Consider the following 15,556-nt stretch of genomic DNA (forward strand, 5'->3'; position numbering starts at 1 on the left):
GGTGGACAATAAGGTCCACCCTTCTCAAACTTCATCAACTCTGATTTTATTGTACCTGCGTGCCAAACAATTGTAGCACTTGAAACGAGAGCTTTTAGATATATTTTTTTCAAAAGGAAACAGAGAAGGGAAGGAATCAAGTGAGCTTATGACGAGAACCCTAATCTTCCATCACTGAAAGAAAAATATGGTACACGGCTGAACACATATTGCCTGTCGGTGAAAGAATGAGCGATGATAACAAGAGGAGGGTAGATGGTAAAGAGGCAGACAGAGAGAGAGGGAAAGAGAGAGGGATGAGTCGGTGCAGAGCTGTGATACTAGCAGAGCAGCGAGCTGTGCTGCATGTGGGCTGTGCAGTAGCCTGGCAGGCTCGGCTGCTGCTCCTGCTGTTACTGCTTTAAAAGACAAACCCAAAGCTGAATTGATATGCTAATTTGATTGAGAAGCCGTGGGTGGATATGGAGAAGGTTTTAGGCAGCGCGAGGGACCGGCAGAGAGTGACAAGAAGAGAGCGAGCGAGCAATCGAAAGAAAGGGAGAGTGGGAGTGAAAGATGTGATAGAGGGAGGGAAGAGGTTGAAATTAAACAAATGGGAAGGAGTGGGGCGAGAGGCGAGCTCAGTGCGGCTCTGCACTTCGGGGTGAGAGTTTACAGTCAATCACTGAGCTGTTGACAGTCAGCTGTGCATTACAAGTGGCAGCTGCACAGTCTCCGACAGCACCTCCGACACATTAACTTTTTATTTATTTAAATTGTTTACATATTTGTTAATTAAAAGTTAAACGCAAATGAAATAAACATTATGCTGATAAAATAAGAGAATTATCTCATTAAGTACATTCCAGTTTATGACAACTTGGCTTTTATTTTCATAGTTGTATCCATCATTTCTGTCACCTGTAATAACATTGTACTTACCAAAGGAATTGCCGCGATCGTGGGAACTCTAAACCTCTTTATTTGTAAGTAAAACTGACAATGTAGCTGCGAACATTTTTAATAATCCAACAACTAAGGTTCGATATACAGCCCTTTATATTGTTATTTTTACTAATGGGAACAACAAACACAAATTTAGCTAAAAAACCCAAGTTAGAATAATCCAGTGTGAACATTATAAGACTATTTAAGATGCACTTTAGAGTCCCAAGGCATTTGATTTGACGTAATTAATATCATTGGGATGTTAGAACAAGATTCAAAGTAAACAGGAAGTGTTTGGACCCGTCTGTGGACCTTTGTAGTCCACAAGTGTTTTGTTTTCTGTCAGAGGGACTGAGTTAAGTACCACTTAACGAAGCCTAAAATAATATTCTGTTAATAGCATGCTAAACATCTTCGCAATCAAACTCATCAACAACGTAGAATCAGAAGAAGTGCAAAGTGGATTACTGCAGCCACTATGAAGAGACTGTGAAGCGATAATTGGGAGAAGGTGTGATTGAGTCCTTGTAATTACCTTAAAATAGATCCAAAGATATGCCATCATCCTTATTGTTCCTAACACAATATGTATTTTGTATATAAAATAGTATATGTTTTTCTTCATGCAAACAGAGACTTGAGATATCATATAATAGAAATAGATTAGCAAACAAATGTATGGGATCCTTTGTCAGTCTTGCATAATTTCTTGGGCTGTCCTCAACCAAATGTCTTTTGATTTTGTCGACTAATCGATTACTTGATTTACTGAGTTTCTCCACAAAGAATCATGCAAAAGCAGAACTTTATATGTGTTTATTTGTTTCTTGGAAATAAATCATTCAGCATCAACAGGCATACAAAAACTAATTGTCTGAAGAGTTCTTAGTTGACTAAGACCAAAACAGCCGATTAGACAACCATTTGAAGAGGGTTACCATTTGAACCCTAATAAGTTATGATACTTAAAAATACGAGTCTTGAGGATCTCAAGATGTCTGCCCTGTGCTTTAGATAATGCTCTTCATGGCTGTGCAGGTCAGTCAAGTTCTTCCACAGTCACCACAAAGTTGTGGAAAGCACACTATTGTGTAAATTAACGTATATGCCATAGCTTTAAGATCTTCCACCATTGTAACTGTAAGGGTCCGGGCCCAAAACCAAGAAATACCCGATCAAAAGCACACAAATGAATGAGGATATATATGTATATGTGTGGTGTGTTTGCGTTGTAACTCTTCCTCTCACTGACTCTCAGAAAGAACCAGGACCAGAGGGTACTCCGAGAACAGTCGTCATCCAGGAAAGAAGGCTTCATGTCGGGGTCCACAACGGCTGGTGTTTCCTCGACAAGCCTCAAGTGGTGGTGCTGGAGCCGCTGGCCTCAGGGTCGAGAGGTCGTTCCGACAGCACCTCCAAAAAGAGCACCCTGGGCAAGGACAGGTGAGCGGAGGAAGCGCTTTCAGTAAAGCTGTTACTGTCGGCTACAGGGGAACGGCGGAGCAATATTCTGTTCTCCAAATCCACAGATATACAGAAATGATTTCAAGAGTGCATATTTTTATAGTATTTCATCAGCCTCACCCGGCGTGCGTCCTTTTGCTGGTAGGCAAGTGATTGAAAGTTTATCCTGGAAAGTCAGCAAAAGTTGTATTTTTGAAAGAGCTATAGGCTGGTATGAATTTCATTTGTGTATAATAGTGTTTGGGGGATGTCTGGAAAAAAGTGAAACATTGCAGACTTGTGTCTTATTCTTCCCTGGTGTCCATTTGCTTCATACTCTCCTGTCTTCTACGATGCACAGCATATATTTGGTGCGTTTCACTTTTATGCTTTCCTTATCACACATAGTGGGTTGAGATCAGTTATTTCCTATACGGGTGTGCATTTTTCATGCTTTAAGGAGACAGAAAGAAATATATGAATAATAAAAAAAAGAAAATATAGTTAATTGGTTCTGCCGCATCCTCCAGTTTGTTGGAGGGTTTCAATGCATCTCCACCATAAATCTGAAACACAATCTTTCCTTATTGAGCTGCTTCCATTATGTCACAATTACAGGAAGACTTAACCGCACATGCAAATCTACAGGACGTCTCTCCATTCACTTTTACCGCTAACGAAAACAACAACAATATGTGAAACCAAAGTATACAAGCTCGAGTTCCACCTGGAAACCTTGAGCCATACACAACTTGCAACAGGTGCTGAGGTTAGCACCACAAGCGAATTGGCGTGCGAGTCAGCACAAATATGACAGCGTAGCTGAAAGATCTGCCTAACGTAGTAATGGAGAGAGAGTTGTGTATAGGAGGAGGACGATGTGTTGCCGTTGTGCCGCTATTGTGCCATGTCCAATCACCGAGGACAAAACGAACTTGAGCCCAACTCATTTTCCCTTAAGTGGTGTTTTTTGTTCAGTAAGGAGAGAAAAGGCATATTTTTTATGTGTTATGTTTTATTTGATACTTTTCATGCATAAATTGGTGTCTTTGCAAGAAAAATAAATCATGGCCAGAATGCACCCAATTTGAGCGCCAAGACCCCCATAAGTGAATTCATGCCTCAGGTGCTCCTCACCGCACAACCTAGACTCAATTAAACATTTAAAAAAATATTTGTTTTCACCAGCACCCATGGAAACATAAAGACTGACGGTGCTTCCATACGCGGGACGAAGGGTCACTAGAAGGTTTGATGAGAATGAAAATGAAGCGTCACATACTGTGTCCTTTACATTCGCATGTAAACCCAGTCAGACCTGTGTAAAGATTTCATCAAAGGAGACGATATCTTGTAGAAAACTGGTGTTCACCCCTCCAGTAAAGTTCAGAGCAAAAAAACACTGAAGCAGTTCTTGAGGTGGCCCAACACCTTATTTTATCCTTGTTACCCATTTGGATCTACGTAGCTTTTATTAACCAACTTAGAAGTAGAGAATAAAGGAAAAGGTTTCAGGTATGGGTGATCACCAATTTACAGAATGACTAAAAGAAAATAACAGACTTCCCTCTCTCTCGCGTCATGTTTGCTGTCGTTCTCTGTCACATATGGATGCACCGATCAGATCATTTTCTCTGCAACACAGCGTACAGGATGAGTGCCGATCTGATACGTCTTTTCTTTTATCCCCAAGTATAAAATCCGTAAACCTCTCTGTGTGGACCTAAATTAGGACCGTTTTACTATTTGTAAGTTATGAGGCTGGGCATGCTCATCAACTTCGGTCATGTCACGCAATATTAGATCACAGTCATCCTTAAAAAGAAGATCAAAAAGCTAATACAATGTGTCGGTTGCTGCATGGATCAACGTTTATATATGCGGTAAGTAGCAGACAGGATATATCAATATAATCTTGTAGAAACACATATATTAAGTTTATGCTTTGTATGTGACTTTGTGAGTAATCCATTGACCTTGCGCAAACACCAACGCTTGATAAGGCCTTGCATGTTCCAACCCAACCCCGGCCTCATAATTTACACGCTATTCCGTGCTACACGGGCTTCCACCCTCGTAAAGCTGCCTTGCAATACGTTCCAATACGTGCCAGTACTTCATAACCAATCGAGGCTGCCGCTGCCGCTGCCGCTGCCTCTGCCCCTGGGTTTTATTGAAACACCATCACACTCAATGCTAACCTTGTCAAAGTAGACGTGCTGATGTAAGGTCACCACGCCTGCCTTAGATCAGCAATAAAACATGTGGATTGAATGGGTTTAAGTATATCCAAGCTGGAGAGGTACAGGACCACAGCTAGAAAACCCCCTGCACCACACAGCACATAGAGATCTTAAATCCATCCATCCATTATCAGCCGCTTATCCGGGGTCGGGTTGCGGTGGCAGCAGGTTCAGCAGGCCGACCCAGGCTTCCATCTCACCCGCAACACTTTCCAGCTCATTCTGGGGGATCCCGAGGCGTTCCAAGGCCAGACGGGAGATATAATCCCTCCAGCGTGTCCTCGGTTTTCCCCGGGGTCTCCTACCAGTTGGACGTGCCTGGAAAACCTCTAATGGGAGGCGTCCAGGAGGCGTCCTGACTAGATGCCCGAACCACCTCAGCTGACTCCTTTCGATACGAAGGAGCAGCGGCTCGACTCCAAGCTCCCTCCTGATGTCCGAGCTCCTTACCCTATCTCTAAGGGTGAGCCCGGCCACCCTACGGAGGAAGCTCATTTCGGCCGCTTGTATCCGAGATCTCGTTCTTTCGGTCACGACCCAGAGGTCGTGACCATAGGTGAGGGTTGGAACATAGACCGACCAGTAAATGGAGAGCTTCGCCTTCCGGCTCAGCTCCCTCTTCACCAGGACGGACCGGTGCAGCTCCTGTTTGACTGCTGCAGCCGCACTGATCCGCCTGTCGATCTCCCGCTCCACCTTACCCTCACTCGTGAACAAGACCCCGAGATACTTGAACTCCTTCGCTTGGGGTAGGCAGTTTGTCCTCACCTGGAGGGAGCAATCCACCGGTTTCCGGCAGAGCACCATGGCCTCAGATTTGGAGGCGCTAACTCTCATCCCTGCTTCTTCACACTCGGCTGCAAAACGCCCCAGTGAAGGCCACGAACAGGGCCGGTGATAAAGGGCAGCCCTGGCGGAGGCCAACACCCACCGGGAACGTATCTGACTTATTACCGAGGATACGAACACAGCTCCTACTGCAGGCGTACAGAGACTGGATGGCCCGTGCCAACGGGTCCGGCACCCCATACTCCTGCAGCACCCCCCACAAAAACCTCAGAGGGACCTGGTCGAAGGTCTTCTCCAAGTCCTTTCCAGCGCCCTGGCATAAGCTTTTCCCGGGAGGCTGAGCAGTGAAATCTTAAATCTAATTTGAATTCCAGGGATGAGAAATAATGAACTAAATGAGTACAATTTCAGAAAGATTCAAGTATAGAGCGACACGTGTTAAGGCGCACACTGCTATTTTGTCAAACTTGAAGTGCCCACAGATTCAGGTCCTCAGTTTCAGGGCTGGTCACTGCACATTGCTATTGGATCGGTAGCGCCTGTAAAAAAAAAAAAAAAGCTGTCACAAACGTCCCGCTGGTAAATCACTGGAAGTATTTCCTCACGTAAATGTTGAGAGCGAGTGAACCTTTGACCTCCACAAGTAAACAACAGCCAGCAGTTTCAATTAATGAGCTGTCAGGGCGCATCAGTGAGTCATCAGGCAGAACTGCTTTTCGGGTTAAAAGAAGAGCATTTTTCTCCAGACAGTATGCTAAAATACTGCAAAACCGCAATAAAATATTTAACAAGAGACCATTTCAAAATAGCTATGATACATAACTATTAATTGTGTTATCTTCATATTGTAAAGTCCTAATTATAATATGTTTAATTGCACTAAGTTTGTTATGCCTCAATTATGTTTATTTATTCCACACCCTTCTGTCATTGTTAGGACATTTATTAATAATGAACTTTTGGGTAAAAGGAATAATCCCACTATTATAAACAAAAGTCAAACATGCCAAAGAAGATGCTGTGAAACTGTGCAGATGACACACATACAGGGAGAGATGATTGCCTCGTTTCAGTGCGTGTCTGAATCAAAATGTATTGTGTTCGCCTCTTCAAATGAGACACCAGCTGATTATGTGGATGATTATATACAGTAGGTGTCTTACAAGCTCGGGAGCGTGTGCACAAACACAGGAAAGCATAATCGGCATAATCACATGCCAACCAACAATCTGCGCTCAATTACTGTATTATACGAATAACCATAATCGCCATCGTCGAATTACGGCAAACAAATAATTGTTCTGCCCATTTTGTGTTTTCTGAAGAAGGAGAAGACGAAGAGGAAGAAAATATTTGTGTCAACGCTGTTCAGTGTGATAACAACAGGGTAGACAATGATTAGGATCTTTATCTTTCTCTGGGTGCTGCTGTCTTTTGAAAGCTGACAGTCTTGCGTTGTGCCTGGTCGCTTCCAGACAGCAGAGAAAACGAGAAAGAGGGAAAAACAAAAATTTGACGCGCTCGCTTGTTCCGTTCTCCAGAGAGTCCATGGAGCGGGAAAACAGAAAAGGCGCTCGGCCCCACCTCGTGACACGCCGGCGCTCCACAGTATGCTCCCGCCTATGGTGTATGCAAACTGTGGATGACGAATACCGAGCGTGCTGTTCCACTGCTTACACAGGAGGCCGGTGCTTGCCAGGCAGCATTCAGCAAGCAAGCGTAAATCCTCCCAACACATTGAGTTACTTTCTTTTTTTAAATAAGAAATAAATCTGTTTTCAAATTGTCAGTAATGGCCTTGAAGCACATCGGTCACAAATAATCGTTACATTGGTCCCAGTATTGCTTCTTTCCTTCTCGTCTCTCTCTCTTAACATGTACCCTTCACTCCTTCATTACGTGTGTGTGTGTGTGTGTGTGTGTGTTCTCTCTCCTCAGCTCCTCGTTATCAACCCTCCCTCAGGCTCTCGGCCTTCGCAGCAGCTTGGAGCTCAGGCTGACCAATCATCACGCTTTGGCAATTGTCTTCCAGCTGGAGTACGTCTTCTCCGCTCCGATTGGCCGAGAGACGATGGTAAGAGGAACGCACACTACACTAAGCCCTAAGCCACACTTAATGTTAATCCTAAACCCAGTTCCTCGCCTAAAATCCATCTTTCGATGAAATAAAGACAAGCCAGAATGACCTCTTCACGTCATTCGACTCAAACAGGTCTTCACAAACATTAATAGATGTACTCGTAGCCCTACTGGCCTCTCTTCGCCCTGCCTCTGTTCTCTCACCACCTGGCATCGTGTGAAACCATAGGAATGATCGCGTATTGCATCATGTAATACATCACCCGCATGCTTGCACTTCCTCGAGCAAGTGAGGTCTGAAACTCCACAGGAAACCTTTGACTGACTGGAGTCTGACAGCCCATCACTCTCAGCTGTGGTGGTGGTGCCGCTTGTCTCACCCCAACATTTTGGGCAAGTTAGGATGCTCTGGCTTCAGGAAGCAACCCAGTGGAGATGACCAGTGAACTCAAACTCCTGGTTTCCTGGGTGATGCTTGAGATCACTGACTCTACAGACTATGAGCATGACTCACTTTATTCTCAAAAAAAGAAAAACTTACTCCCTAGGTCTACTGTGCTATCACTTCTGCCACAGCTGAAATGGAGTTTGCACAGGGCTGCTTTTATTTGTTAAGGGTTTGTTGAGAGGCTTTCTGGGAATATAAATAAGCTCTGAGTGTGATGCTGCAATTAGTTTTTTTCACTTACTGTTCGGGTGAGTCAAATAGGATTTTAATTAGTCTTATGATGTAGTCCCCGTTGTCCCTATAAACTATGTCCACATGAGATTTACGAACAAGAGCCGAACTGATGAAGTGGTAACGGCATAGGTGGTGGCTGATACGTAGCATGAATGTGCAGTACAGAGACGATATAGCCAGGAAATCTAACTCTTTTTTTGTTTGCGTTTTGTGCAAAAACAATTTTCAAGTTTGCACTAATTGAGAGTGAACAGCGTGCAATTAGTGTCTTGGGTCACCTGCCAATTAACAGTGACCGGCCCATTATGTTGGTTTGTTAATCGTTGCAGATATTAAGCTTTAATAAAAAATATCATAATGGTCAGTTATGGTTCAGTGCTAATTTGGTCGTTATTGGTAAAATGAAGATTGAGATTAAGTTATATTGTTTTGTAAAGCAAATATATCAAGATTCCATTTTCTCTCGCTCACTGGTTTTAGTTAAGTTAGTTTAGTATGAGCCTTGTGCAATGATGTAAATGGTCTATTAGAAGCACGTCAAATATTTGTCAATAATACTGCTGTGGTTGTTTGAAATCCATTCATCCATTATCTTTTACCGCTTATCCTGTTCAGGGCCGCGGGGGGGCAATCCCAGCTGACATTGGGCGAAGGTAGTGTACACACTGGCCCGGTCGCCAGATTATTACAGCGCAAACGCATAGATACGCTGACATTCACACCTACTGGCAATTTAGACTAATCAATTAGCCTGAGCTGCTTGTCTTTGGACTGTGGGAGGAACCCGGGATCTCCAGCTTTGGAGAACATGCAAACTCCACACAAAATTGCTACCCAGCACGGGAATCGAAAACCAGGGCCTCCGCCTTGCTGTGTGGAGATGGTGCTAGCCACCACACCACCTTGTTTAAAATAATAATGGTAAATATAAAAAGATATATTTTTTTTCTCCATAAAGTATTGTCATTTAGCTGAATCCTATCCTGTCTTCCCTCTTTCTATATGAACTACAACCAAAAACAGTAACTGGCACTTGGTACGGACCGACACAGTCAACACACCCCCAGGGAAGTAATTTCCAAATTCAAGCCGCACCACTTAACAAACGCTCATGGCATGGAAATCCTCAGAAAACTGTGGTAATTATGTGCGTGGGTGAGCCTTCAACACTTAACGCATGCCAAGGCTGGGCTCTCATTGTGTTACCGATTGTTATACTTTATACAATCGGGGGTCAACGGATCACCAATTAAAAGCGGCAGAAAAACAACCAGCCACTCAGTCACAGGGGCGCCTTGTATTTATGTACTAATACACCCGTTCTTACCTCAGCAACCACTTGAAAGCTAATCAGTCTGTTGTAAATGGACAGTGTTCCCCCTTTTAGTTTTGTTGCATGGATTAATTGTTCCATGGATTTCTTTTGACATTTAATGGATATTTCCACTGAAGAGTTTTTTTTCTCCAAAGCATGAAACATATTACAGTAAAAATGAGGAGCAGCTCACCATCTTTACCATCTTCATTACTTACAGTTCACCCACGTAACTGTGCTTTACTGTTATATATTACAACTCAAGCCCCACGTGTGTCTCACCAGTGACATCGTCTAGACTAGAGGCTGATGTTCTAAGTGTCTGCTTTTGACACGTTGCGTTTACAGTCAGGACACATATGTGCGTGTTATGATTCTATCTGCTGCAAGAAGCTGAGCAAATGTGTCTCAGCAGAGATCATAACTTGATCCAGGTTTCAGTTGCATTCTGCCAGCCTCTTTTCTGACAGCAAACTGCCACTCCATTGCTGCCAAGATGGAATCCATTGGTGCAGTTCAGCAGTAAACACAGAGAGAAGGAGGGAAGTGAGGGAATGTGGAAAGAATCGTTAGCATGCTCAGAGCTCGGCCCGTCGTCACATCTGTGCACACATGGCCGGTCTCTGGTCTGTGTGCTTGTTGCGTTTGCAAAGTTATAGAGACTCTTATTCCACCCAATGAGCAACCACCATTTTCCAACAGCACTTTTTTAATTTCTTTCGGGAAAACTGGACATTGGTCTTGTCTGTTGGTCTATCCTGTCCGGACCCCGTCAGATGGTTTGTTGCACGTAACCATATAAGAAGCCGTCATTGGAGACGGACGAGAAAGTGACTCGTCCGTCTCCAATGACGGCTTCTCAGACTTTCAAGAAATACTTGGCAAGTGATCAGCCACACCATCTGCTAATCAAATTCTTATCGAAGCGAGTCGGGAGAAGTTTGAAAAACATCTTTTTTTCCATCGAGAAAAACCTTCGATGTCATTCTTTGCTCTTCTTTGAATTAAGAGATACTCTCCAGTTCTGATATAAATTATGTAATTGCATTTACTCTTTGGGAGCATCTCAGTGTCTCGTCACACTCACCTAAACCCTAGCTGCTCGTTTCAGACCATAACTCATCAACTTCTGTGGAGATGGTTCATGTTCCCCAGAGGGTGAAGCCTAGTGTTTTTGCTGACCTTCTGATCCTTTTTCTTGTACCACCACAAAACTTGTACACATAAAATACCAACTTACAATGTTGCAGATTGTCATTCAATGTTGTGCTCAACACATTTTTACACTTAATGAGCTCTCCTGGTCCGCCTACCAGCTCTAGTCCCAAAAAATAAACTTTTTCACACAAGATAGCTCTAAATATAATTGACAGATTGCCATGAAACTGAATTTAGAACACCCGTGCTACAGATGGGATACATTTTCTTGGCTTTAAGTGGAAAAGGTTCACTCGAGTTGAGGAATTCTAACAAACCTGATAGAAACCATCAAACTGATATCTGTCTACATCATCCCAGAATAGCTAGGCAAAAAAGTGTTGTGTGGGTGACCAGAAAAATAGATCTCCTACGTCACTCTACTTCACCACCTTCGCCGGCATGAATGTTTGACGAGGGGAGAGATATTTAGCAGGCGGAGGGTAATTTCTGTCCGAGCTTGGGAGCGGAGAGTGTGTTTTTGTGTCCTGATGTGTGTGTATATGTTGTTTTGTGGTTGTGTTTAATCCAGAGTCTGATGTATCTTGGGTGTTGACTGATAAAGGGTTTGGTGCGCGATGCTTCCCGGAGACGGCACGCGGCCTCGACATCCTTCAGTGCACGTTTCAGTGGGTTGTACTGTCAGCGGATCGCTTAAAACTTTGGGTTCCAAGGCGGGTGGGATGGGACGGTGTGCAACGTCCCTGTGTCTGAGTCACAGCTGTCAGACATGTGACACTTCTGAGGTGTTATTCCTGGGTTGAGCTGGGTGTGCCTTCAGGGCAGGCAGCTGCACCCTGTCAGCAGCACTTCACGGCACTCAACAGCACTTGTGAACCGCAAATGTGAGGGTTCATGTCTGATCGCACCCTCAGCCTCCGCCGAGGCTTTTTCTGGCCCTTGTGGAATTGGGCTGGTATTTAAACCAGTAAAAATCAATTGAGTTGCTCTGGCCTTTGGTCTTCGAGGCCATCCGGTCAAAATCAAAACATGTCAATACAATGCAGAGTAGAGAGACACTCTCGTCTTGTTTTGCACAACGTAGACTTGTGGTGTTTAAGATGAGAGAGGAGAGTACTTTATCAACTATGGAGGGAGAGATTAGGCGTTATAGCAGCATAAAACGAGAGCAGATACAGATACAGAATAGGTTGAGCAGAGAAAAGGACAAATTAGAAAGATGTACAGAGAGTTAGAGTAAACTATGCGTTGGAAATCCATTTTAGAGAGTGCAATAGCCTACGAATGTACATAAACATGGGTTATGCACATTGATGAAATATATGTTTATAAAAGAAATATATACATTTGTGGCTTTTTACTAAATGTAATAGTATACAATGCAATACAATGTATATATGTGGAGTAGAATACACTTCATAATAATTCAGATTCTGAAGAAAGTGTCCATTCATGTACAGTCTTTTGAGTTTTTTTAATGGCTGTGTAATGCCATTAAGGTTGAAGTTGCAGATATTAAAGAATGAGGTTGAAGCGCTGAAAGAAGTTGAAGTGGTCGCTGAAATTACTAAGAGCTAGAAAGAAAAGGCACTTAACATTTTCTGTGCTGAAAAGGCACTGAACGAGTGTAGTTTAAGGGCTGAAAAGAGCAATGAACCGTAACTAAATAAAATAGACATACACATATGTAAAATTAAATATATAATATTATTCGAGGATAATATAATACTATACAGGTGGTATAGAAATGATATTTTTACATTATGCAATGAAATAGTATGTTTTGTGTCCTTCTTCTGAATAACCTTGTAGGATTCAACACTAATACAAATGGCTTTGTCGTGCGGCCTTTTGGCACGGAGCACAAACAGATGTCTTATTGTGTGTATGGATTCACCCAGGAGTGACACCTTGATGGAGTACTAACAATGGAGTCCTCAACCTGTTTTCTCTCATTTCCCATGTTGCACTGCCGATGACTGCACACGTTGCCACTAGATGGTGCTGCGTAGTGCAACTTGAAGGAGCATTCTCTGCCACAGGACTGTGCTGATGGGTGGAGGGAAGGAGCGCGAGGACTGCCTTGCTGCTGTTCGCTTATTAACTAGAATTACGTTGTTTGATGTATTCGGAGGGGGCTAAGGTGGTTGAAAAGAGTAAAACAATTTTGTTGAAATCCCTTCTCTTCTAAAACACAACCACCGCAATCCAGAGGCAATCGCTTGGCGCTCTGAGCCTGCCTGCATGTCTCATCCTCGCTGTGTTGAAAAGCCAGTCTGCTTCTCACTGTAAGACAAAGAAAGTGGACGGCCTCATTTTCTTTTTTGACAAATATGCCGCCGTTGCCTTTGGTTATGAAGAAAGAAAACCGTGCTGTGTCGTCATTTGTTCTCTTTGGTATTTTTGATTTGAGTTATTATCGGGTGGCTCTTTCTGTCTTGTCTCTCTGTGCCGCCTACTGTCTCCCTCTCTCGGAGCCTTCGAGCAGACTTCTTTCATGCTCCTTAGGAGCAGTCAGAAGAATGGAGATAACAATTTAAATTAAGGAGGCTAGGGAGAGGAGAGGAAGTAGGAATTTGACTGATAGGCTGTTCTCAGAGGTTGTCTGAGGTCAACGAACTTCAAATAATCAACTTTTCTCTCAGTCTGACGTCCACTTCCTGTCATCTTGCTTTCATTTGCAGTTTTGCCATTTCCTGCTCTGTATCTATTCCCTCCCTTATCAAGGGGCTCTGTTGTATCACCCAGCATCCCTCTCAGTGCCTTGATGGGCTGCACTTCTCCCCATGTCCACTCCAGCGGCCCTTTTCCACGTCACTCTGCCGCCGATTGAAGAAGAAACCCGTAAAAAGAAAAGGCAAAGTGAAAGTATACGCCCCACATTATTAAGATGATGGTCGCCTTAATTCGCTACATCTCCTGCCATATTTTTACTGTAATTGTTTGTTTATGTATACTATATTGAGTGGTTGTTTGAAACATGGTATTAATTGGATATGATGATATCACAGTTTGATGTATACTGATAGTTCGGCCTATCCATATCAGGGACACAACTAAGATTGAATGTAAAAAAAAAAGATTAGTGAATTTGGTTTCTGTAACAATTAAGATACATAGAGCAGAAAAATATGCACAGCTTTATACATCTAACGAAAAGAAGGTGTATGCATATTTCCGCCTTTTTGTTGTTGTTGCCTTGAACCTTCATAGAGTTTTATGTGTCAGGCCCCACTGGCCAGTGGACAGCTGGAGAAACGACCATCCCCCAAAACAGACTGTCCTAGAATAGAGACGGGGGGTTACAATACGTCACATACACAACCATCCCGTTGCCATGTCAAGGGCAAGAACAGTCGTCCATGTTTAGAACCAATCGTGACATAACACCACCACAGATTGTTGTTTTGTTAGTTTTATTTTGTGATAAGCTGACCCTTTTTATAATAAGTTGATTTTCAGAGTTAATTTCTAAATCTGGTCAGAGAACGTCCTCCATACGAGGTCCAAGAGCATTGATAAGACCAAGTACTTGTCAAATATTGTGAACCTTTCAATCACTTTTCCCCTCCGCTCCTTGACACGCTCATCTGTTTGAGAAATGAAAAAGTGGAGTCTATCACAGCACATCATGCATTCAGTCATCCACTCAAATGTGTAAGTGGACGCCTTCAATCGTACATGATTTACTCTCACCCTGAAAAGACCCTATTCACTGACAAATGACGCAAGGCGACGACAGCTCTCCTAATTGTTGTCTGTCAGCACCAATTTTGCCCGGCCGTAACTTCACCGGAGACATCTCAGGCCGGCTCCCGCCCGCCTCCCCCTCCCCAAACCACCGTTGGCCCTGCTCATCTGTTCCACAATGTAACACAGTTGCGTACATCTTAATGCAAGACGATGGGGGCTTATTGTCATCTGCCTTCCTCCGCTGACAAGCACTAGCGCATTGCTAATGGAGGGGCCGGTCCGGGGGAAGTGGAGGCACAGGTCGCCGCTGGCCCGCGCAGCTTTGTCCTTTCGCCAGGAAACAATTTGTTGGGAGGTGTGACAGCTGCAGTCATCCAAAACACTGACGCAGGGAATGAGTGACTGCTCGTAGGTCACAGCCCCAGAAGGATGCCAGCGGAGCAGATAGAAGGAGGAACAGAGGGGAAGGGAGGGACGTGTAGAGAGGAAATACTTGGGTTTCATCCTCCTACTAAGCACCGTTGCGCTTCTTACAGGCGCGACTCACATCCTCGGAACAGTAATTGGCGACTCACACGAGCTGTTACGCCACAGCAAACTTGTGTTGCTGAGAAAAAAAAAGGACGTTGACAGTTGTGATGCGTCTTATGCCCTGAAATGGGTTCTCCGTTGGAGTAACCGGGCCAACGCCACAACGACTGTGTCACCAGCGTCATGTTTTTTCCGTGTAGCGTCACCTTTTGACCCCGGCTGGGCCTGGTGAGTAGCACTGTTGATTACCAGGCGTCTGAAGGAAGTGTAACCATTAACGCATAACCTTTAGACACACTCACTGTTTTGCCCTTTACGGAGCTTTCAGCTTGGATACATGCAGACGCAGGACAGGATTTGGCAGCATGCCTGCTTATCATATGCTATACAAAGCAACATATCCAAGCTCAAAGAAAACACGGCCATCAGTAGGAGGCTTGTTGTGGTCGGTCGCCTACGGAGCTCATTGGGCCGCATTCATGAACGTTGTCTTATTTTCTGTCTGTGGTTTGATTTAGAACTACAAACCAGAAACATCTGTCAGCTGTCAGAGGGGTGACAGAGAATCATTTCCAAATAACTGAGACCGATGAGTGCAGTGGATGCAGAACTCATGCAGACATTTTCATGCTTTTTCACATATTCTGAAGTGGGACTGGACAGAGATTTGCCAGCACTGAAAACATCCTGCTGCAG

General features: G+C 43.9%; 1 protein-coding gene across 1 annotated transcript in view; it reads left to right on the forward strand.

Moving 5' to 3' along the window:
* The window catches only part of nphp4 (nephronophthisis 4), a gene marked incomplete at its 5' end in the record, with an annotated part of 147,814 nt that overhangs the window by 44,823 nt on the left and 87,435 nt on the right, over positions 1-15,556 (forward strand). The window contains 2 exons of the mRNA XM_079226846.1: positions 2,186-2,370; positions 7,341-7,476. Of these exons, the coding sequence (XP_079082972.1) occupies positions 2,186-2,370; positions 7,341-7,476 (321 nt within the window). The remainder of the gene's footprint in view (positions 1-2,185; positions 2,371-7,340; positions 7,477-15,556) is intronic.

The sequence above is a fragment of the Taurulus bubalis genome, assembly GCF_910589615.1.
Source record: "Taurulus bubalis genome assembly, chromosome: 11".
NCBI lineage: Eukaryota > Metazoa > Chordata > Actinopteri > Perciformes > Cottidae > Taurulus > Taurulus bubalis.